Source organism: Mycteria americana, chromosome 31, assembly GCF_035582795.1.
Source record: "Mycteria americana isolate JAX WOST 10 ecotype Jacksonville Zoo and Gardens chromosome 31, USCA_MyAme_1.0, whole genome shotgun sequence".
Classification (NCBI taxonomy): domain Eukaryota; kingdom Metazoa; phylum Chordata; class Aves; order Ciconiiformes; family Ciconiidae; genus Mycteria; species Mycteria americana.
Window position 1 is genome coordinate 103,189 of NC_134395.1, and position 25,837 is coordinate 129,025.

Below are 25,837 nucleotides of genomic sequence, written 5' to 3' on the forward strand. Positions count from 1 at the left end.
TTTCTCCCCAGTTCTGCCCAACCATGGGGATGCTTTTTCCTTCCAGGGTGATTTTGGCAGCAAACCTGGGGTTATTTTTCCCTTTTAGGGGCATTTTGGGGACATGAGAGGGACGAGCTCAGCCTGCGGCCACTCGTGCATGTGGCCCCACAGAGGAGGGGGCTGCGCCCCGGGGATTTTGTGCCCCCCTGTGTCACCGTGGGTGCTGGTGGTAGTGGTTGTGCTGGTTGGGTTGGCACAGTGCTGCAGGCAGGGACAAAAACCGCTGTTCCCCTTCCTGCCCAGTTCTGCACCACATCTGCCGTGGTTTTTGCCCTAAATCTGGGCACGTTTTGCTCTTCATTGTCAAGTTTGCAGCAAATGTGGGCATGGTTTGCCCTTTTTTCCCAATTTTGTGGCAAATCTGGGCATGTTTTTCCCTTTATTGCCAATTTCACCCCCAATCTGGGGATGTTTTATGCTGAAGTGCAGTTGTGCTCCAAGGATGGGCATTTTTTGCCCTTTCTCTCTCTTTTTGCACCACTGTGGGGATGCTTTGACCCTTTATGGCCAGTTCACCCCAAAATGGGGATGCTTTGGGCTTTCCTGCCCAGTTTCTCAGGAAGCCTTGGGATGCTTTGCCTTTTATCTCCAGTTTTTCCCCAAATACATGAATATTTTTCTCTCTCTGGCAATTTTTGCCACTACTGTAGCCACGCTTTGGGCTTCTATGCCCATTTATTTTCAGGAGATGTTGGGATTTTGCCTTTTCTGTGCCGTTTTGTCCCACTGCTGGGGATGTTTTCCCTCTGGGGCTGGTTTTGCAGGAGATCTGGGGGTGTTTTCCCTTTTCTGCCCCGTTCTGCCCCAGCCCTGGCAATGTTCTGCCTTTTGGGCGTACGGGCAGGACACAGGGGCAGGTTTTGCCCTTTCTCCCCATTTTGCCCCAGCCCTGGGGATGTTTTGCCTTTTGGGGACAGTTTCACCCCAGATGTGCCCAGGAATTTTTTGTTTCAGAGCCACTTTTGCCCCAAATTTGAAGATGGCTTTGCATTTAGAGCCCATCCTGCAACAAATGTTGGGATGTTTTACTTTTTAATGCCATTTTAACCCCAAATATGAGGATGCTTTCACCCTTTCTCCCCACTTTTGACCAACTCTAGGGATTTTTTTCCCTTCCATGTTGATTTTTGCAGAAAATGTGGGATGTTTTTCACTTTCTGCATGGTTTTGGAGAAATTGTGGGGTTATATTCTGCTTTTAGGGGCATTTTGGGACATGAGAGGGCTGAGCTCAGCCTGTGGCTGCTCGGGCGTGCGGCCCCGCAGAGGAGGGGGCTGGGCTGGGGGATTTTGTGCCCCCCTGTGTCACCGTGGATAGTGCTCTTGAACGCCGTGGTCGTTATGGTGTTTATGCAACGAACCACGGTGATGCAAGCAGTGACAAAAACTCTGCTGGGGCTCAGCTCCGCTCCCGGCAGCGGCTGCGCCCGGGGGGGCCTTTCCCGGGGGACCAGCCCCCGCTTGTCCCCTCTGCCCCTCCCTGCCCACCTCCCCAGTGACAATGCGGATGCGGTGGCTTTTATGGCCGTTTCTGCAGCAGCTATGGGGATATTTTTCCCTTTAGGAGGATTGTTGTCTAAATCTGGGCATGGCTTTTGCACTTTGTTGTCAATTTTTAAACAAATCTGGGGATATTCTGCCCTGTTTTGGCATTTTTTTTCCAAATCTGGGCATGCTTTGGCTCTTTGGGCCATTCTGAACCCAAATCTGGACATGATTTTGGTCTTTGGGTCATTCTCGACCCAAAGCTGGACATGCTTTGGCTCTCGGGTGCAGTTGTGCTGAAAATATGGGAAACCCTTGCCTTTTCTTGCCACTTTTGTCCCAAATCAGGGCATGTTTCTCTACTTATGGCCAGTTCCAGCTGAAATCTGGCTCTGTTTTCCCTACCTGCCGGCTTTTACTGCACATTGGGGGATGTCTTTTGGTTTATGGCCATTTTTCCCTCGGTCTGCGGATGTTTCTGCTTCTTCTTGCCAGTGTTGCCTGAACTAGGGGAACGTTTTGCCCTCTGAGGGCATTTTTTCAAGACATATGAGGATGGTTTTCCTTTTACCAGCATTTTTCCCCTAAAACTGGGGATGCTTTTGCTCCTGCTGGACCTTTGAGCAAATCTGGTGATGGTTTAGGGTCATTTTTGCCCAAAATTTGAGGATGGTTTTGCATTTAGAGCCCGTCCTGCAACAAATGTAGGAACATTTTGCCTTTTAATGCCTTTTTCACCCCCAATACGAGGATGCTTTTTGCCATCTATCCCCACTTTTGACCAACTCTAGGGATGCTTTTTCCTTCTATGGTGATTTTTGCCTCAAATCAGGGGTGTTTTGCACTTTCTGCCCAGTTTTGGACAAAATCCGGGGTTCTATTTTGCTTTATGGGGCATTTTGGGAATGACAGGGCTGAGCTCAGCCTGCGGCTGCTCGGGCGTGCGGCCCCGCAGAGGAGGGGGCTGGGCCGGGGGGATTTTGTGCCCCCCTGTGTCACTGTGGGTGCTTGTGGTAGTGGTTGTGGTGCTTTCGGTGCCACAGTGCTGCAGGCAGGGACAAAAATCGCTGTTCCCCTTCCTGCCCAGTTCTGCACCACATCTCCCATGGTTTTCCTCTTATGACCATTTTGGCCCAAAACTGGGACATGTTTTGACAATTTTGGCCATTTTTGGCCCAACTCTGACGATGCTTTGCCCTCTCTTGCCACTCTGGCAGAAATATGGGGGTGCTGGACCTTTTAGGGCCATGTTTGCCCCCCACGTGGGCCAGCTTTGGCTCTTTGTGGACAGCCTGGCCCCAAATATTGGCATTTCTCTGCCTTCTGGGGCCATTTTTGGGCCAAGTCTGGGGATGTTTTGCCCTTGATGGCTAATTTTGCCCTGAACGTGAGCGTTTCTCTTCTTATTCCTATGGACGCTTTTGCCGCAACTGCGGGGTTGTCTTTGCCCTTTACAGCTCTCCCAGGAACAAATATTGCGATGCTTTTGCATTTTATGGCCGTGTTTAACCGAGCTATGAGGCTGCATTTGCACTTTCTGCCCAGTTTTATCCCAGCTGTAGGGTGATTTTTTGCTTTTAGGGGCATTTTGGGGTGCGGGAGGGCTGAGCTCAGCCTGTGGCTGCTCGGGCGTGCGGCCCCGCAGAGGAGGGGGCTGGGCTGGGGGATTTTGTGCTTCTCTGTGTCACCGTGGGTGCTTGTGAATATTATAGTGGTTATGGGTGGCGTGGTTATGGTGCGTATCACGGTGGTGCAGGCTGTGACAAAAACTCTGCTGGGGCTCAGCTCCGCTCCCGGCAGCGGCTGCGCCCGGGGGGGCCTTTCCCGGGGGACCAGCCCCCGCTTGTGCCCTCTGCCCCTTCCTGCCCACTTCCGCACTGGAAATGGGGTTATTTTGCATATCAGTTCTGGTTTTATCCGAAATACCTGGAATGTTTTAGACTTTATGTCCACTTTTGCCCTAAATATGGCAATATTTGTTAAATTGTGCCAAATTGTGCCCAAATATGAGAATGCTTTTCCCTTTCTGGCCATTTCTACACTAATTCTGAGGATGATTTTCCTTTCAGGACATTTTTGCACTTTATTTGGGCATGTTTTGTCCTTCATTGTCAAGTTTGCAGCAAATGTGGGCATGGTTTGCCCTTTTTTCCCAATTTTGTGGCCAATCTGGGCATGTTTTTCCCTTTATTGCCAATTTCACGCCCAAAATGTGGAGATGTTTTATGTTGAAGTGCAGTTGTGCTCCAAGGATGGGCATTTTTTGCCCTTTCAGTCTATTTTTGCACCACTGTGGGGATGCTTTGACCCTTTATGGCCAGTTGTACCCCAAAATGGGGATGCTTTGGGCTTTTCTGCCCAGTTTCTCAGGAAGCCTTGGGATGCTTTGCCTTTTATCTCCAGTTTTTCCCCAAATCTGTGGATATTTTGCTCTTTCTGGCGATTTTTGCCACTACTGTAGCCACGCTTTGGGCTTCTATGCCCATTTATTTTCAGGAGATGTTGGGATTTTGCCTTTTCTGTGCAGTTTTGTCCCACTGCTGGGGATGTTTTCCCTCTGTGGCTGGTTTTGCAGGAGATCTGGGGGTGTTTTCCCTTTTCTGCCCCGTTCTGCCCCAGCCCTGGCAATGTTCTGCCTTTTGGGCGTACGGGCAGGACACAGGGGCAGGTTTTGCCCTGTCTCCCCGTTTTGCCCCAGCCCTGGGGATGTTTTGCCTTTTGGGGACAGTTTCACCCTAGATGTGCCCAGGATTTTTTTGTTTCAGAGCCATTTTTGCCCCAAAATGAGGATGCTTTTATGTTTAGAGCCGGTTCTGCAACAGCTGTAGGGATGATTTGTCTTTTGGTGCAATTTTTGCTCCCAATACGAGGATGCTTTTACCCTTTCTCCCCAGTTCTGCCCAACTCTAGGGATGTTTTTTCCTTCTACGGTGACTTTTGCAGGGAATCTGGGGCTGTTTTGCCTCTTCTGCCCAGTTTTGCCTGAAAGACGGGGATTTTTTGCCCTTTCTGTGTAGTTTTACCCCAATTATGACAATAGTTTTTTATCTTCCAGGTAGTTTTGCCAAAAAGCTGGGAGCATTTGTTCCTTTATGGCCACTTTTGCCCAACTGTGGGGATGTTCTGCACGTTTTGGGACTGTTTTGCCCTTTTGGGGTCATTTTGGGGTGCGGGAGGGCTGAGCTGAGCCTGTGGCTGCTCGGGCGTGCGGCCCCGCAGAGGAGGGGGCTGGGCTGGGGGATTTTGTGCCCCCCTGTGTCACCGTGGGTGCTGGTGGTGGTGGTTGGGGTTGTGCTGATGATCACAGTGATGCAGGTGGTGACAAAAACGGTGCTGGGGCTGAGCTCCGCTCCCGGCAGCGGCTGCGCCCGGGGGGGCCTTTCCCGGGGGACCAGCCCCCGCTTGTGCCCTCTGCCCCTCCCTGCCCACTTCTGCACCAAACCTGGGGATGCTTTTGCCCTTTATGCCCATTTCTGCTGGAAAGCTGGGGAGCTTTTTCCTTTTACAGCTTCTTTTCCCTAAATATTCGCATGCTTTTGCCCTGTTGATCCCAGTCTGTTGCACTTCTGGGCATGTTTTGCCCTTTATTGCCATTTTCACCCCACATCTGCCAATGTTTTACGTTTAAGTCCAGTTTTGCTCAGAATGTGGGGATGCTCTGGGATTTTCTACCCAATTTTTCACTAATTATTGGGATGCTTTACCTTTGATAGTCCGTTTCGCCCCAATATGGGAATGTCTTCTACTCTAAGGACAGTTTTGCCTGAAATCTGGGAATGTTTTGCCCTTTATGTCCTGTTTTGTCCCAAATCTCGGGATGTCTTGCCTTTTGTGGCCACTTTAGCCCAGCGATGCCCATCCTCTGGTGTTTGATGACAATTTCCCCCAAATATCAGGATGCTTTTGCATTTCCAGCCAGTTCTGCAGCAGCCCTGAAGATGTTTTGCATTTTTAATGCCTTTTTTGCCCCAATACGAGGATGGTTTTGCCCTTTACCCCCAGTTCTGCCCAACACTGGGGATGTTTTTTCCTTCTGGGGTGATTTCTGCAGGAATTGTGGGGTTATTTTTTGCTTTTAGGGGCATTTTGGGGACAGGAGAGGGACAAGCTCAGCCTGTGGCTGACGATATGAGGATGCTTTTCCTTTTATGAATATTTTTTGCCCTAAATCCCAGCATTTTTGCCCTTTACTATCAATTTGGCAGCAACTCTGGCCATGCTCTGCCTCTTATGGCTGATTTTGCCCAAACTAGGGGGATCCTTGTTCCCTTGGTGGCTTTTTTGGCAGCAAATGTGGGGCTGTTTGTGCAGTTTGGGCCCTTTTCCCCTTTCTGGCCAGGTTTGCCGTGAGCCGTGGCCGTTCGGCCCTTGATGGCCGCGTGTCGCGGACGGAGTGAGCGTGCACTTCACTCGTTAGAGAGAAGGAAAAATAGAGTTTATTGATGCAGAATAGGGAGTTAACAAAGTTCAACGCCACGGTGTTTTAACAAGGTTCGATGGCGAGGGACACGTGATTATTTACTGCATGGAGGGCAGGGTCAGACAAAACTGTCATGGAGACCCTCCCGTTGAGCCATGAGGTTTGGAAAAGGATCCCCGTGCTTTCTAAACTCCTTCTCAGAGAGGAGTCTGGGTGCGGCTGGATCCAGTCCTAGTCCCAGACTCGGTCAACGGTTTACGTCTGAAGGATTATATATATATATATATGCGCAATCAATCCTTTATATCACGTAGCTAAGGTTTCAATGTTGAGCATGCTGTTAGTCGCTTACCGAGGATCTGTTGGGGCAAGGAATCTCTCGACCTCGAGGAGTGACCTTGAGAGGCGTCCCTGCTCCAGGGGAGATCCCGGCGTGCAGCCCGCTGCCCTGCAGGAGAGCTCCAAGGGCTCTTGGGCCGCTCCCTATTTATGGGGGATAAGATGATTGACCCATAGCCATATTTGCATGCCGAGCACAGGGTTTAGTTTCTTGGGTGGGTGCACAACACAATAGCCCTAGGCACAACACAATAGCCCACCACAGGCTATTGTTGGGCTAATAGCCCAACCCTTAGGCTATTGTGTTGTTCTCTGTCTCCTGAATCCACTTGGAGCCCATGGTGACCAGATGCATCCATTTCCAATCACCACTGGTGGTTATCACCGAAGCAGGGTTGCAGGAGATAAAGGGCGGGGGCGGGGGCAGCACACCCTCACACCATGGTTTGCCCCGACCGTGGGGATGCTTTTCCTGCTCGGAGCATTTGTGCCCTCCCGATGGGAATGCTGGAGCTTTTGGGGCATGTTCTGCAGCCCCTGTGGCTCTGTTTTGCCCCTCGGGGCCATTTTTGCCCCAGAGCTGGGGAGCTTTTCCTTTTCAGCAGCATTTTTGTCTTCAACAGGGGCTGGCTGTTGCCTTTCAGGGGCATTTCTGTAGCAGGCGTTGGGGTGCTTTGCCCTCTGTTGCCCTTTTTGTCCAAACTAGGGGCATTCTTTGGGCTGGGACGCTAAGTTTTTGATGCAACCTTGGGATGTTTTGCCTTTGATGTCTGGTTTTGCCCCAAATCAAGGCAAGCCTTGCTCTTTATGGCCGATATTTCCCCAAAATGGGAGTATTTTTCCCCTGCCTGCCTGGTTTTACAGCAAATCAGGGGGTTTCTTGCTGTTTGTCGCCTTTTTTCCCTTGGTGTGAGGATGTTTTTGCTTACAATTCTCTTGAATGCCCTGAAAGATGGGAATGTTTCACCCTCTGTGGGTGTCTTTTCAAGAAATATGAGGTTGGTTTTCCTTTTCCAACCATTTTTCCCCCAGAAATGGGGCTGCTTTTGCTCCTTAGGGACATTTTAGCAAATCTGGGGATGCTTTTGCACTTCATGTCAAGTTTTCCAACAAACCTGGAGTTATTTTTGCTTTTCAGGGCATTTTGGGTGCGGGAGGGCTGAGCTCAGCCTGTGGCTGCTCGGGCGTGCGGCCCCGCAGAGGAGGGGGCTGGGCTGGGGGGATTTTGTGCCCCCCTGTGTCACCGTGGGTGCTGGTGGTTGTGGTTATGGTTATGCTATGTATCACAGTGATGCAGGCTGTGACAAAAACTCTGCTGGGGCTCAGCTCCGCTCCCGGCAGCGGCTGCGCCCGGGGGGGCCTTTCCCGGGGGACCAGCCCCCGCTTGTCCCCTCTGCCCCTCCCTGCCCACCTCCCCAGTGACAATGCGGATGCGGTGGCTTTTATGGCCGTTTCTGCAGCAGCTATGGGGATATTTTTGCCTTTAGGATGGTTTTTGAGTAAATCTGGGCATGTTTTTTGCACTTTGTTGTCAATTTTTAAACAAATCCGGGGATATTCTGCCCTGTTTTGGCATTTTTTTTCCAAATCTGGGCATGCTTTGGCTCTTTGGGCCATTCTGAACCCAAATCTGGACATGATTTTGGTCTTTGGGTCATTCTCGACCCAAAGCTGGACATGCTTTGGCTCTCGGGTGCAGTTGTGCTGAAAATATGGGAAACCCTTGCCTTTTCTTGCCAGTTTTGTCCCAAATCAGGGCATGTTTCTCTACTTATGGCCAGTTCCAGCTGAAATCTGGCTCTGTTTTCCCTACCTGCCGGCTTTTACTGCACACTGGGGGATGTCTTTTGGTTTATGGCCATTTTTCCCTCGGTCTGCGGATGTTTCTGCTTCTTCTTGCCAGTGTTGCCTGAACTAGGGGAACGTTTTGCCCTCTGAGGGCATTTTTTCAAGACATATGAGGATGGTTTTCCTTTTACCAGCATTTTTCCCCTAAAACTGGGGATGCTTTTGCTCCTGATGGACCTTTTGGCAAATGTGGGGATGTTTTTGCCCGTTCTGCCCAGTTTTCCAGTAATCCTGGGGCAATTTTTCCCTTTTAGGGGCATTTTGGGAATTACAGGGACGAGCTCAGCCTGTGGCTGCTCGGGCGTGTGGCCCCGCAGAGGAGGGGGCTGGGCTGGGGGGATTTTGTGCCCCCCTGTGTCACCGTGGGTGTTGGTAGTGGTGCTAATGCTGATTAGGGTGGCACAGTGCTGCAGGCAGTGACAAAAACCGCTTTTCCCCCTTCTGGCCACTTCGGTACCAACTATGGGGATGCTTTTCCTTTTATAACTATTTGTCCCTAAATATCAGGACGCTTTTGCCCCTTTTCTTCAATTTTGATGCAAATCTGGGATTTTGTGCCTTCCTGTGTCACCGTGGGTGCCGGTGGATGGGACGCTCTTTTGCGCGTTTCTGTTACGTATTGCGGTGGTGACAAAAAAGGTGCTGGGGCTCAGCTCCGCTCCCGGCAGCGGCTGCGCCCGGGGGGGCCTTTCCCGGGGGACCAGCCCCCGCTTGTGCCCTCTGCCCCTTCCTCCACGCTTCCACAGCAATTTTGAGGATGTTTTTGCCCTTTCTGGCCCATTTTGCAGCCAATCTGGGGAAGCTTTGCCTCTTAGTACCCTTTTTCTCCCCAGCTACGGGTGTCCTATGCCCTTTATGACCAGATTTGTTCCAAATATGAGAATACTTTTCCTTTCGAATATCATTTTTGCCTAAACCGGCGATGCCTTCCTTTTTAGCACCACTTTCGCCCTCAATCTGGCCACGTTTTACCCTTTATTTCCATATTTTGCATCAAATCTGGGGCTGTTTCGCCCTCCTTTGCCCGTTTTGCAGCAAACCTGCGCACGCTTTGCCTTTTTGGCCCAGTTTTAACCCAAATCTGGGGGTGCTTTTGCCCTTCGTGACTGATTTTGCGCAAAATCGGGGTCTCTTTGTGCGATTTGTGCCCCTTTTCCCCCTTTTTGGCCACTTTTAACCCCAAAATGGGGATGTTTTGCTTTTACTACCATTTTTCTACTTAAATACGGAGATGCTCTGGCTGTTTACGGGCATTTTCGTACCAAGTTTTGGGATGTTTTCCTGATTTTGGCCAATTTGGCCCCAAATATGGACATGAGTGGGGCTTTTCTGCCTGGCGTTGCCCCAAATCCAGGGATGGTTTCCTTTTTTTTGGCCATTTTTACCCCAATACTGGCATATTTTGTTCACCTAGGGTCAGTTTTGCCCCAAATCTGGGCATGTTTTTGCACTTTATTTCTGGTTTTACCCCAAATCTGGGGATGTTTTGCTTTTTAGAGCCATTTTTACCCCAAATATTGGCATCTTACTGGCTTTTATCGCCATTTTCCCTTAAATACGCAAACGATTTCGCCGTTTATGTCCGGTTTTGTAAAAATAAAAAGGAGGATGTTTCTTTTTAGCAATTTTTTTAGCAAATATGGGGATGCTTTTACCCGTTTATAGCCAGTTTTGCCCCAAATATTTTGTTGCTTTTGCCTTTTTTGGCATTTTTCCACCCCCAAATATGGGCATTTCCCTGCCTTATATGGGCATCGTGTGCCCAAATGTGGCGTATTTTCCTCTTTATCGCCATTTTTTCCCCAAATATTCGCACGCTTTTGCCTTTTGTGGCATCCTCGCCCCAAATATTCCGATGCTTTTGCCTTTTTTGGCGCTTTTTTCCCCCAAATATGGGCATTTCCCTGCCTTATATGGGCATCGTGTGCCCAAATGTGGCGTATTTTCCTCTTTATCGCCATTTTTGCCCCAAATATTCGCACGCTTTTGCCTTTTGGGCATCTTCGCCCCAAATATTCCGATGCTTTTGCCTTTTTTGGCGCTTTTTTCCCCAAAATATGAACATTTCCCTGCCTTATATGGGCACTGCGTGCCCAAATGTGGCGTATTTTCCTCTTTATCGCTATTTTTTCCCCAAATATTCGCACGCTTTTGCCTTTTGTGGCATCTTCGCCCCAAATATTCCGATGCTTTTGCCTTTTTTGGCGCTTTTTTCCCCCAAATATGAACATTTCCCTGCCTTATATGGGCACTGCGTGCCCAAAAGTGGCGTATTTTCCTCTTTATCGCCATTTTTGCCCCAAATATTTGCATGTTTTGCCTCTTTTGGCTCATTTCACCCCAAATATCCAGATGCTTTTTATTTTCTGCCCTTTTCCCCCCCCCAAATATGGGTATTTCTCCGCCTTCCATGAGCATTGCGGTCCCAAATCCGGCGTTTTCGCCTTTTTCCGTCCACTTTTGCCCCGAATACGGTGAGGCTTTTTTTCCTTTTTTGGCTTCTTTTCACCTTTTCTCTCCGTTCTTTGCCCGTTTTCGGCGGGATATTCACATTTCTGTCGTGTCGGTCTGCACGACGCACCCGAGGAGGAGGAAAAAAAATTAAAACCCCCCGCTTTTAAGTCTGCAGGATGCACCCAAAAAGGAGGAAAAATCCATATTTTTTTTTTTTTTTTAAATTTCTTGGATGCGCCAAGGGGTTAAAAATACCCCAAAATTGGTTAAAAATGGATTTTAGCCCCCAAAATCGCCAGGGGAGGAGTTTTTGCACGCCGGGGCATTGGCTTCGCCCCACCGTGACCAAGCTGGTGGTATCGATGCGTGGGGCTCAGGAACCATCGTCACCGTCTCCTCCGGTAAGTCCTCGTCCCCAACATCTCGCCACGACGAATTTTGGTCTTTTTCTCCCCAAATCTTGGCCGGGGCGGGGTGGGGGGGGGGGCTCGAGGCCGCGAGACCCCCCCCTTCGGGGGCCGAAACGGCAGTCGGTGGGTCAAAATGTCGATTTTCGGGCATTTTCTTGGGGGAAATGACCATTTGGAGGCGATTTGAGGTCAAAAAGTCGATTTTGGGGGGGGCAGGAGATTTGGCCGGCGGCAATTTGATGGTCAAAAATGGGTCGAAAAGTCGATTTTTTAGGGTTGTTTTTTTTTTTTGGGGGGGGGGGGAATTGACCCTGAGGCAATTTGACGGCAGAATTGGGCAAAAATAGTGGGTTTTAAGGTCTTTTTTTAGAGGGAAGAAATAATCCGTAGGCGTTGTGACGACAGATTTGGGCAAAAAAAAGTCGATTTTAGGGTCTTTTGTCGGGCAAAAATTCATCTGGGGATGACGCGATGGTCGAAAATAGGTCAAAAAGTCCAATTTTAGGGTCTTTTTTTAGGGGGGCCAAAGGATCCGCAGGGGATTTGATGGCAGAAAAGTCGATTTTTAGAGTCTTTTATTTTTTGGCGGGGGGGTGCGTGGAAAAATTTAATCCGGGGGCAATTTGATGGCAAAAATGGCCCCAAAAGCCCCAAATTTGGGCCGGTTTATGGCGGTTTTTGGAGGAAATCTGAAATTTGGGGTCAAAGAGGCAGGTTTCGGGGCTCAGCCTGTGGATTTTTTTGAAGCCGGGAGATGTTTTTTGCTGCGAAAAATGGCATTTTCCTCCAAGGGACGATATTTGATTGGGGAGGGGGCGGGTAGAGTAGAAATAGCGATTTTTTTAATTTTTTTTTTTTTTGTCTCCCCTAAAAATAATATTCTAAATAGAAATATATTTTATTTTGCGGGGGGGGGGAGAAATGGCTTCGTTCGGGCGAAACGGGGAGGAAAAAACAACAAAAAAAGGACTTTTAGGGCCAAAATAAGCCGCAAAAAGGATTTGGGAGATAAGGGCGGGGAGGAGTTGGAATTTTTTATAATTTTTTTAGTGGTTTGGGGGGTTTTGAAGTGTTTGGTTGTTGGCTTTTCTTAAAAAAAGGGGAAAAATAGAAAAAAGAAATCTTCAGAAAGAGCAAGATAGTGACATTTCTAGTTAAAATATAGCAAAAGAGATTTATTTTTAGGGAAGTTTTGAGTTAGAAATTGTAAGTGAGCAGTTAGAAATGATAAATTTATCAGTGATGGCTTCTAAATTATATTTATTTATATTACAATAAATTTAAATTATATTAAATTTCTATTAAATTATAAAAATTTCTATTAAATGATATAAATTAAAATTATATTGATATATTTCTATTTATATTTTATTATATTTCTATTTATATTTTATTACATTTCTATTTATATTTTATTATATTTATATAATTTAGAAGTTACACATTCTATTTTATAAGTTGTAAGTTAGAAATTATAAGTTATAAGCTATAGGGTCTCCGTTATAAGTTAGAAATTCGAATTTATAAGTTAGGAATTAGAAATGATAAGTTACACGTTATAAATTCCAATGTGTAAGTCGGAAAATGTTCTAAAATTAGAAATTGTAGGATATACGTTAGGAATGATAAATTATAAATGATAAGTGCGAAATTAGAATTCCTAACTTAGAAAATTATAATTTATAACGTAGAGATTGTGTTCTAAATGAGAATTTGTAAGCCACAAGTTAGGAGTTACAGGTTATACAGGAGAAATTAAAAGTTGTCGCTTCTAAATTAGACATTAGAAATTATCATTTATAAATTATAAATTAATATAAATTATAAATTAATATAAATTATAAATTAATATATAACTTATAACTTACATAATATATAACTTATAACTTACATAATATATAACTTATAACTTATATAAGTTATAAATTATCACTTATAACTTAAAAGTTGTCTAATTTAGGAGCTAGAGGTTCTAAATTAGACCTAAATTATAATTTATAACTTATAAATGATAATTTAGAAGTTAGAGCTTCTAAAGTAGACGTTAGAAATTATAATGTATACCTTAAATGCACAATAGGTTATAAATTTATAGATAAATTTTATATAATGTATGTTTATATATAATATAGATACATTTATATATAAATTTATATATAATGTATAAAAATTTACAGATAACTTTCTATATAATATATAAAAATTTATAGATAACTTTCTATATAATATATAAAACTTTATATATAACTTACTATATAATATAAAAAATATATACATTTATATATTTCATATAAAAATTATATAAATTTATATATTTCATATATAAATTATATATATTTATATATTATATAAAAATTTATATAATTTTTATATATAATATTGAAAAATCATATAAATTTATATATTTTATATATAAATTATATATATTATATATAAATTTATATATAAATATGTAAAAATATATAGAAAAATTATTTCTATATAAATTATTTATATAAAAAATATTTAGAAGTGGTAAATTATGATTTAGAAGTTATAAATTATGACTTAGAAGTTGTAAATTATGACTTAGAAGTTATAAATTATGGTTTAGAAGTTATAAATGATGACTTAGAAGTTGTAAATGATGACTTAGAAGTTATAAATTACGATTTAGAAGTTATAGGCTCTAAATGCTCCGTCCTAAACGATTAATCTTAGGCTCTCCATGCCCAGTTATTAGAATTTATCCGGTTTTATAAATGTTGAGTTCCAGACTTGAAATTTTTTTTATCTCTCGGAGATATTTTTGCTCGGACACTGTGCCCAGCAAGTCTTCAGGCCGTGCCGAGGCATTTTGGGTGCTCGCGGGTGACTTAGGAGGGGCTTAGTCTTGACTTAAAAAAAAAAAAAACTTAATTTTTATAAATTTTTTTTTTTTAGGGCGGTTTTAGGGGGTTTTAACGAAGGACAACTCCAACCCCGTTTTTATGTAAAAAAACCTTGAATTTGATGGGTTCGGGGGGCCGTTTCAGAGGAGTTTGACCTTAAATCCCCCCCAAATTTGTATTTAAATCCTTTCAGCGGAGATTTCGTTAATTTTAATTCCTTCCTTAACGGAGGATTTCTTAATTCAGATAAAAATCCTGCTGATTAATTTGTTTTTCCCCCCAAAAAATCGGCTATTTTAGCCTTCACGATTAATTAAGAGAACGTGAAATTTTACGTGGGCTTCAATTTTACTTGAATAAGGGCTTTTTTTTCGCCCTTTTCGGTCCGTTATCGTGAATTTTATATCTATTTTTTTTTTTCCTCCTTATTTATGAATAACCCCGCCAAATCGCCCCGTTCATCGAATTTTTCATTAATTCTCGCTAATTAGGGTTGCCGGCGGGGCCCTTACACAGGCAGGCGTAGAACGGGCCATTGCGGGTGGAAAAAAAAGTGGATTTTTGAGGGGAAAACCAGCGATTTTGGGGGCGGAGGCCTCTCGGCGTCGTCCAAAAAAATTGAAATTCCCGATTCGAAATAGGTTGAAAAGCGCCAGAAACGGGGTTTTCGCGAGTAGGGCGGCTCCTTTTTTTTTGGGGGCGAAAACTCCTTTTTTTGCGTTTCTTAGTGAAGTATAACGCATAATTCAGCATTTTTAGGATTTCCTCTCGATTCCGGCAAAAATCGGATTTTTCATTTTTTTTTTCCCCTCCTCGCGATGAAAATTTAATTCCGGCAGACAAAGGGAGCGAGGGTTCGGTTTTTTTTTTTTGTTATTTTTTTACCTTTTTTTCAGGGTTTTTAGGTCAAACTGGGGGGGTTCCGGTGCAGGTTGAGGGGGTTTTAGTGTTTTTACTGGGCAAAGATGTAAAATGGGTCTATAGGATAGGGAAAGATGTATGGTGTAAAATGTACAGCTATACAGAGATGCAAAGATGTCAGCTGAGATCATATGTGATATATGGTTTAGAGTATTATATCCTAATGTTTAATACACATAATTATAGAAATTAAATTTTATAGAATATATTTTAATAATATATTTATATAGACAGACATTATATACATTATATTATATTTATACACAATATATATTTATATAAAATATAATATATTGTGTATAAATATAATATATTTATATAAAATATAATGTATTTTGTATAAATATAATATATTTATATAAAATATAATGTATTGTGTATAAATATACTATATTTATATAAAATATTTTGTATAAATATACTATATTTATATAAAATATTTTGTATAAATATACTATATTTATATAAAATCCAATCTATTTTATACAAATATACTATATTTATATAAAATCCAATATATTTTGTTTAAATACACTATATTTATATAAAATACAAAATATTTTGTACAAATATACTATATTTATATAAAATCCAATATATTTTGTTTAAATACACTATATTTATATAAAATACAAAATATTTTGTACAAATATACTATATTTATATAAAATCCAATCTATTTTGTACAAATACACTATATTTATATAAAATCCAATATATTTTGTATAATATATATATAATATGTTTTCTATAATAGATTTGATCTCAGACATTTTCTCTCATATATTTTATCTCGGGCATCTTATATCATATACTTTATACCATACATCTTATATACTTTATATCAGACAGTTTATCTCATCTATTTTATATCAGACATCTTATATATTTTATAATCGACTTTTTACATCATACATTTTCTCATCCATTTTCCCCTCACGTATCTTATATCATCCATTTTATATACGCTATTTTAGCTATTCGTTATTTAGGTATTAGCTCTCGGACGTTAACCTATACGATAATCCGCAATACATTAAATCAGTCTAGGCGAGAAAATAGAAATTATACAAATATAGGAGCTAGCATCTATATTATATCTATTATATATGAATATACGGCTCGATAGAGAATAGAAAATATATTCAATATATAAAAACATATAATATACTATATATTATATCTATTTGTATAGACTATGAGGTATGGAAGTACATAAAGTGTGTATATAGGTATATATATATAAAGTGTACCTAGGAAGTAAATATTTGAAAATATCTAAAAGCATAAAAGCAGATAACATAGTATCTTTATTATATATAAAATGTATAGATAGGTACTACGAAATATATTAAATATATGGAAAGACAGAAAAATGTGTAATATCGTATCTATAGTGTATTATAATTATTATATATTATATAATATGATATATTTATTATATTATAGATTATATTATAGATTATATAATATATATTATATTATATATTGTATTATATTATATATTATATTATATTACATTATGTTATATTATATTATATAGAATTATTATATATTATAGAATTGTTATATATTATAGAATTATATTATATTATATTATATTATGATATTATATATTATATAATATATAAATATTATATACAATATTATGTATAATATATATTATATAATATATATTTATAATCCAAAAATTATAATTTATAATATAAAAATATGTTATAATCTATATAGTATAATATAATATATAATATAATATATAATATATAATATAATATATAATATAATATATAATATAATATATAATATAAACTATAATATATAATATAATATATAATATAAACTATAATATATTATATAATATATAATATAAACTATAATATATAATATTATATATAATATATTATATTATATATTGTATATAATATAATATTATATATAATATTGATACGATATTACATATTTTTATTATCTATAATATAGGTAATATTTATATATCTATAATATCGTATACAGTATATAGTATATAATAGAAATATAATATAATTATATTTTTATATATCTATAATATAACATTATTTCTCTATTGGGCTCCCAGCCCAATTCTTTCCCCTGGGGCCGGTGAGAAATACAGCAAAATACAAATTATTTTTCTTATTTTTTTAATTTTTTTTCGCAATTTTGGCCGCCCGGGGCCGTAAATAAGGCCCCTCCCCCCCCCCCAAAAAAAAAAAAAAATCAAAAACCAGGCAAATTTTTTTTCCGGCTGTTTAGCCGGAAACCGGCGGTTTGGGGGCCGCAGGTGCCAGCTGCGCCGGGCTCGTTTTCCAACCCAAAATAGCCGCCGCAACCCGCCAGAAAGGAGAAGCGGCCTTTGGGCTTAAATTCCCCTTTTTTGGGGTTTTTTTGCATGCCACCTGCCCCCCCCCCCCAAAAAAACACCACCTGCGCCGGGGCGGCGAACTGGGGGGAAGCGGGGGGGGTTGGGGGCGAAAGGCGGGGAGTTTTGTACCGAGTAAAGGTTTGCTGGACGCAAAATTCCGAAAAAATCTGCGGATGAAATTGGTAGAGGTTCTCCCCCAAAGCACCGGCTTAAGAAAAAGGGAATTAAACATTAAAAATTGAATTCTAGATAATAAAATGAAATATAAAAAATTAAATATTAAAAAATATTAAAGAATATTAAAAAATATTAGAAAGTATTAGAAAGTATTAGAAAGTATTAGAAAGTATTAGAAAGTATTAGAAAATATTAGAAAATATTAGAAAATATTTTAAAATATTAGAAAATATTTTAAAATATTAGAAAATATTTTAAAATATTAGAAAATATTAGAAAATATTTTAAAATATTTGAAAAATATTTTGAAAATATTAGAAAATATTTTAAAATATTTGAAAATATTTGAAAATATTTAAAAAGGGACGGAACGGTAAAAAAGTCAGAGTTAAAATTTTGATTTCCTGCTGGAGCACTGATTTAATACGAAATTCTCAGCACGCCTTCGATTAGCGATTTAATATTCCCTTATTAACGTCGTATTCAATTAGCGATTTAATATTCCCTTATTAACGTCGTATTCAATTATGGATTTAGCAGTACGTCGTTAATGAAGCTGAAAATAGTCATGTGATCTGAAATTATTGATAAAGCTTCGATTGTTGATTTAATATTGAATTATTAGTAAAGCTTCGGTTATTAATTTAATAATAAATTATTAGTAAAGCTTCGGTTATTAATTTAATATTGAATTATTAGTAAAGCTTCGGTTATTCATTTAATATTAAATTATTAGTAAAGCTTCGGTTATTAATTTAATATTGAATTATTAGTAAAGCTTCGGTTATTAATTTAATATTAAATTATTACTAGAGCTTCAATTCTTTATTTAATATTAAATTATTAGTAAAGCTTCGGTTATTAATTTAATATTGAATTATTACTAAAGCTTCGGTTATTAATTTAATATTAAATTATTACTAGAGCTTCAATTCTTGATTTAATATTAAATTATTAGTAAAGCTTCGGTTATTAATTTAATATTGAATTATTACTAAAGCTTCGGTTATTAATTTAATATTAAATTATTACTAGAGCTTCATTTCTTGATTTAATATTAAATTATTAGTAAAGCTTCGGCTATTAATTTAATATTGAATTATTAGTAACGCTTCGGTTATTAATTTAATATTAAATTATTACTAGAGCTTCATTTCTTGATTTAATATTAAATTATTAGTAAAGCTTCGGCTATTAATTTAATATTGAATTATTAGTAAAGCTTCAATTGTTGATTTAATATTAAATTATTAGTAAAGCTTCGATTATTCATTTAATAATAAATTATTACTAAAGCTTCGATTATTAATTTAATATTAAATTATTAGTAAAGCTTCGGTTATTAATTTAATATTGAATTATTACTAAAGCTTCAATTATTAATTTAATATTGAATTATTAGTAAAGCTTCGGTTATTAATTTAATATTGAATTATTACTAAAGCTTCGATTATTCATTTAATATTAAATTATTAGTAAAGCTTCGGTTATTAATTTAATATTAAATTATTAGTAAAGCTTCGGTTATTAATAGTAAAGCTTCGATTATTCATTTAATATTAAATTATTAGTAAAGCTTCGGTTATTAATTTAATATTAATTTTTAATAGTAACAATTGTAATAGTAATAATTTAATATTAATTTTTAATATTAATAGTTTAATATTGGGGCATATCTTTTAGTCTATACATTTAGGCGTGTATTTCGTCTGGGTATTTAGTCGTGTGTTTAGGCTAGATGTTTAGGCTAGATGTTTAGCCTATATATTTTGCCGTATATTTTGCCGTATATTTTGCCGTATATTTTGCCGTATATTTCGCCGTATATTTCGTCTACACGTTCCGTTGTATGTTTTAGTCTGTATATTTAGTCTAGATATTTAGTCTGTATATTTAGTCTAGATATTTATTCTATATATTTTGTCGTATATTTAGTCTAGATATTTATTGTATATATTCTGTCGTATATTTAGTCTAGATATTTCGTCTAGATATTTAGTCGTATATTCTATATATTTAGTCCGTATATTTAGTCCGTATATTTAGTCTGTATATTCAGTCTAGCTATTTAGTCGTATATTCTATATATTTAGTCTGGATATTTAGTCTGGATATTCAGTCTAGATATTTGGTCGTATATTTAGTCTAGATATTTAGTTGTGTATTTATTCTATATATTTAGTCTGGATTTTTCGTCGAGATATTTAGTCAAGATATTTAGTTGTGTATTTTAGTCTATATTTTAGTTGAGAGATTTATTTAGTCGAGATATTTAGACCTATACTTTAGCCTATATATTTAGTCGTATATTTAGTCGTATATTTTAGCCGAGATATTTAGTCGAGATACTTAGACGTATACTTTAGTCTATATATTTCGTCTATATATTTAATCGTATATTTAGTCGTATATTTTAGTCGAGATATTTAGTCGAGATATTTAGTCGTATACTTTAGTCTATATATTTTAGTCTATATATTTTAGTCTATATATTTAGTCTATATATTTAGTCATATACTTTAGTCTAGATATTTAGCCTATATATTTTAGTCGAGATATTTAGACGTATACTTTAGTCTAGATATTTAGCCTATATATTTAGTCGTATATTTTAGCCTATATATTGAGTCTATATATTTAGTCGTATACTTTAGTCTAGATATTTAGCCTATATATTTTAGTCGAGATATTTAGACGTATACTTTAGTCTATATATTTAGTCTATATATTTAGTCTATATATTTAGTCTATATATTTAGTCTATATATTTAGTCGAGATATTTAGTCGTATACTTTAGTCTATATATTTAGTCTATATATTGAGTCGTATACTTTAGTCTATATATTTAGTCGAGATATTTAGTCTATATATTTAGTCGAGATATTTAGTCGTATACTTTAGCCTATATATTTAGCCTATATATTTAGCCTATATATTTAGCCTAGATATTTAGCCTAGATATTTTAGCCTAGATATTTTAGCCTAGATATTTTAGTCTAGATATTTAGCCGTATACTTTAGCCTATATATTTAGCCTATATATTTAGCCTATATATTTAGTCGAGAGTTCATGAGCGCAGTTAATTACGCTGTCTTAGTGAGTAAAGAATTAATGACTAATTAGCGCGGTTAATTAGAGGCCGTGCTGCAGCCCGGAGGCTTGTTCCTAGGGGCCGGGTTGCTAATTAGTGGGGTTCGGTTAATTAATTAGAGGGGTTGCGCGGCCGGGGGCATTAATTGCTTTAATTAAGACGGTGACTTGCTTTAATTAAGGGCATTAATTGCTTTAAGGGCATTAATTGCTTTAATTAAGGGCATGAATTGCTTTAATTAAGACCATTAATTGCTTTACGGCTGTTAATTGCTTTAATTAAGGGCATTAATTGCTTTAATTAAGACGATGAATTGCTTTAATTAAGGGCATTAATTGCCTTAATTAAGACGATGAATTGCCTTAATTAAGGGCATTAATTGCCTTAATTAAGGGCATTAATTGCCTTTAGTGCATTAATTGCCTTAATTAATCGCATTAATTGCCTTAATTGGGTTGATTGCCGCTGCTGGTACTGGTCCGGTACGGGTCCCAGTTGGTACTGGTCGGGTACTGGTTCTACAGAAGTAGCTATGGGCAGCCGGTACTGGTCCAGTATGGCGCAACTGGTACTGGTCTGGTACTGGTATGGGGCAGCTGGTACTGGTCCGGTACTGGTACCAGCTGGTACTGGTCTGGTACTGGTATGGGGCAGCTGGCACTGGTCCGGTACTGGTACCAGCTGGTACTGGTCCGGTACTGGAACGGGGCAGCTAGTACTGGTCCGATACTGGTACCAGCTGGTACTGGTCCGGTACTGGTATGGGGCAGCTAGTACTGGTCCGGGGCAGCTAGTACTGGTCCGGTACTGGTACGGGGCAGCTGGTACCAGTCCGGTACTGGTACCAGCTGGTACTGGTACGGGGCAGCTGGTACCAGTCCAGTACTGGTACCAGCTGGTACTGGTCCGGTACTGGTATGGGGCAGCTAGTACTGGACCGGTACTGGTACCAGCTGGTACTGGTCCGGTACTGGTACGGGGCAGCTAGTACTGGTCCGGTACTGGTACGGGGCAGCTGGCACTGGTCCGGTACTGGTACCAGCTGGTACTGGTCCGGTACTGGAACAGGGCAGCTAGTACTGGTCCGATACTGGTACCAGATAGTACTGGTCCGGTACTGGTATGGGGCAGCTAGTACTGGTCCGGTACTGGTACCAGCTGGTACTGGTCCGGTACTGGTATGGGGCAGCTAGTACTGGTGCGATACTGGTACCAGCTAGTACTGGTCCGGTACTGGTATGGGGCAGCTAGTACTGGTCTGGTACTGGTACCAGCTGGTACTGGTCCGGTACTGGTATGGGGCAGCTGGTACTGGTCCGGTACTGGTACCAGCTGGTACTGGTCTGGTACTGGTATGGGGCAGCTAGTACTGGTCTGGTACTGGTATGGGGCAGCTAGTACTGGTCCGATACTGGTCTGGTACTGGTACCAGCTGGTACTGGTGCGGTACTGGTCCGGTACTGCTACCAGCTGGTACTGGTCTGGTACTGGTACGGGGCAGCTAGTACTGGTCCGGTACTGGTATGGGGCAGCTGGCACTGGTCCGGTACTGGTACCAGCTGGTACTGGTCCGGTACTGGAACGGGGCAGCTAGTACTGGTCCGATACTGGTACCAGCTGGTACTGGTCCGGTACTGGTATGGGGCAGCTAGTACTGGTCTGGTACTGGTACCAGCTGGTACTGGTCCGGAACTGGTTCTACAGGAGCGGCTGTGGGGTGCCGTACTGGTCCTGTACTGGTACCGGTACCAGCTGGTACCGGTACCAGCTGGTACTGGTCCGGTACTGGTATGGGGCAGCTGGTACTGGTCTGGTACTGGTTCTACAGGAGCGGCTGTGGGGCGCCGTACTGGTCCTGTACTGGTACTGGTACCAGCTGGTAATGGTCCGGTACTGGTTCTACGGAAGCGGCTGTGGGGTGCCGTACTGGTCCTGTACTGGTACTGGTACCAGCTGGTACCAGTCCGGTACTGGTATGGGGCAGCTGGTACAGGTCCGGTACTGGTACCAGCTGGTACTGGTCCGGTACTGGTATGGGGCAGCTGGTACTGGTCCGATACTGGTACCAGCTAGTACTGGTCCGGTACTGGTATGGGGCAGCTGGTACTGGTCCGATACTGGTACCAGCTGGTACTGGTCCGGTACTGGAATGGGGCAGCTAGTACTGGTCCGATACTGGTACCAGCTAGTACTGGTCCGGTACTGGTATGGGGCAGCTAGTACTGGTCCGGTACTGGTACCAGCTGGTACTGGTCCGGTACTGGTATGGGGCAGCTAGTACTGGTCCGGTACTGGTACCAGCTGGTACTGGTCCAGCACTGGTTCTACAGGAGCGGCTGTGGGGTGCCGTACTGGTCCTGTACTGGTACTGGTACCAGCTGGTACTGGTCCGGTACTGGTTCTACAGGAGCGGCTGTGGGGTGCCGTACTGGTCCTGTACTGGTACTGGTACCAGCTGGTACTGGTACGGTACTGGTTCTACGGAAGCGGCTGTGGGGTGCCGTACTGGTCCCATACTGGGACCGGTACCAGCTGGTACTGGTCTGGTACTGGTATGGGGCAGATGGTACTGGTCCGGCACTGGTTCTACAGGAGCGGCTGTGGGTGCCGTACTGGTCCCATACTGGTACTGGTACCAGCTGGTACCAGTCCGGTACTGGTATGGGGCAGCTGGTACTGGTCCGGTACTGGTTCTACAGGAGCGGCTGTGGGTGCCGTACTGGTCCCATACTGGTACAGGCACCTGCTGTACTGGTCCAGTACTGGTTCCGGCTGGTAGAAGCAGCTATGGGGTGGCTGGGGGGTGTGGTACTGGTCCCGTACTGGTACCAGTTTGTACTGGTGCGGTACTGGTCCTGGCTGGTAGAAGCAGCTATGGGGTGGCTGTGGGGTGCCGTACTGGTCCCGTACTGGTACCAGTTTGTACTGGTGCGGTACTGGTCCTGGCTGGTAGAAGCAGCTATGGGGTGGCTGTGGGGTGCCGTACTGGTCCCGTACTGGTACCAGTTTGTACTGGTCCGGTACTGGTTCCGGCTGGTAGAAGCAGCTATGGGGTGGCTGTGGGGTGTGGTACTGGTCCGGTACTGGTACCAGTTTGTACTGGTCCGGTACTGGTTCCGGCTGGTAGAAGCAGCTATGGGGTGGCTGGGGGGTGTGGTACTGGTCCCGTACTGGTACCAGTTTGTACTGGTCCGGTACTGGTTCCGGCTGGTAGAAGCAGCTATGGGGTGGCTGTGGGGTGTGGTACTGGTCCCGTACTGGTACCAGTTTGTACTGGTCTGGTACTGGTCCTGGCTGGTAGAAGCAGCTATGGGGTGGCTGTGGGGTGCCGTACTGGTCCCGTACTGGTACCAGTTTGTACTGGTGCGGTACTGGTCCCGGCTGGTAGAAGCAGCTATGGGGTGGCTGCGGGGTGCCGTACTGGTCCCGTACTGGTACCAGTTTGTACTGGTGCGGTACTGGTCCTGGCTGGTAGAAGCAGCTATGGGGTGGCTGTGGGGTGTGGTACTGGTCCCGTACTGGTACCAGTTTGTACTGGTGCGGTACTGGTCCTGGCTGGTAGAAGCAGCTATGGGGTGGCTGTGGGGTGCCGTACTGGTCCGGTACTGGTACCAGTTTGTACTGGTGCGGTACTGGTCCTGGCTGGTAGAAGCAGCTATGGGGTGGCTGTGGGGTGTGGTACTGGTCCCGTACTGGTACCAGTTTGTACTGGTGCGGTACTGGTCCTGGCTGGTAGAAGCAGCTATGGGGTGGCTGTGGGGTGCCGTACTGGTCCCGTACTGGTACCAGTTTGTACTGGTGCGGTACTGGTCCTGGCTGGTAGAAGCAGCTATGGGGTGGCTGTGGGGTGCCGTACTGGTCCCGTACTGGTACCAGTTTGTACTGGTGTGGTACTGGTCCTGGCTGGTAGAAGCAGCTATGGGGTGGCTGTGGGGTGCCGTACTGGTCCCGTACTGGTACCAGTTTGTACTGGTGCGGTACTGGTCCTGGCTGGTAGAAGCAGCTATGGGGTGGCTGTGGGGTGCCGTACTGGTCCCGTACTGGTACCAGTTTGTACTGGTCCGGTACTGGTTCCGGCTGGTAGAAGCAGCTATGGGGTGGCTGTGGGGTGTGGTACTGGTCCGGTACTGGTACCAGTTTGTACTGGTCCGGTACTGGTTCCGGCTGGTAGAAGCAGCTATGGGGTGGCTGGGGGGTGTGGTACTGGTCCCGTACTGGTACCAGTTTGTACTGGTCCGGTACTGGTTCCGGCTGGTAGAAGCAGCTATGGGGTGGCTGTGGGGTGTGGTACTGGTCCCGTACTGGTACCAGTTTGTACTGGTCTGGTACTGGTCCTGGCTGGTAGAAGCAGCTATGGGGTGGCTGTGGGGTGCCGTACTGGTCCCGTACTGGTACCAGTTTGTACTGGTGCGGTACTGGTCCCGGCTGGTAGAAGCAGCTATGGGGTGGCTGCGGGGTGCCGTACTGGTCCCGTACTGGTACCAGTTTGTACTGGTGCGGTACTGGTCCTGGCTGGTAGAAGCAGCTATGGGGTGGCTGTGGGGTGTGGTACTGGTCCCGTACTGGTACCAGTTTGTACTGGTGCGGTACTGGTCCTGGCTGGTAGAAGCAGCTATGGGGTGGCTGTGGGGTGCCGTACTGGTCCGGTACTGGTACCAGTTTGTACTGGTGCGGTACTGGTCCTGGCTGGTAGAAGCAGCTATGGGGTGGCTGTGGGGTGTGGTACTGGTCCCGTACTGGTACCAGTTTGTACTGGTGCGGTACTGGTCCTGGCTGGTAGAAGCAGCTATGGGGTGGCTGTGGGGTGCCGTACTGGTCCCGTACTGGTACCAGTTTGTACTGGTGCGGTACTGGTCCCGGCTGGTAGAAGCAGCTATGGGGTGGCTGCGGGGTGCCGTACTGGTCCCGTACTGGTACCAGTTTGTACTGGTGCGGTACTGGTCCTGGCTGGTAGAAGCAGCTATGGGGTGGCTGCGGGGTGCTGTACTGGTCCCGTACTGGTACCAGTTTGTACTGGTCTGGTACTGGTCCTGGTCCTGCAGAAGCAGCTATGGGGTGGCTGTGGGGTGCTGTACCAGTCCAGTACTGGTACCAGTTTGTACTGGTCCGGTACTGGTCGTGGCTGGTAGAAGCAGCTATGGGGTGGCTGTGGGGTGCTGTACTGGTCCGGTACTGGTACCAGTTTGTACTGGTCCGGTACTGGTCCTGGCTGGTAGAAGCAGCTATGGGGTGGCTGTGGGGTGCCATACTGGTCCCGTACTGGTACCAGTTTGTACTGGTGCGGTACTGGTCCCAGCTGGTAGAAGCAGCTATGGGGTGGCTGTGGGGTGCCGTACTGGTCCCGTACTGGTACCAGTTTGTACTGGTGCGGTACTGGTCCCGGCTGGTAGAAGCAGCTA

At 42.8% G+C, this 25,837-nt stretch overlaps 1 gene segment (V, D, J or C); it reads left to right on the plus strand.

The window, feature by feature from the left end:
• Nucleotides 1–10,543: 10,543 nt before the first annotated feature.
• Nucleotides 10,544–25,837, plus strand: part of LOC142421517 (Ig mu chain C region-like) — a 33,872-nt gene continuing 18,578 nt past the window's right edge. The window contains 2 exon segments of the C gene segment in view: nt 10,544–10,607; nt 10,887–10,988. Of these exon segments, the coding sequence occupies nt 10,544–10,607; nt 10,887–10,988 (166 nt within the window).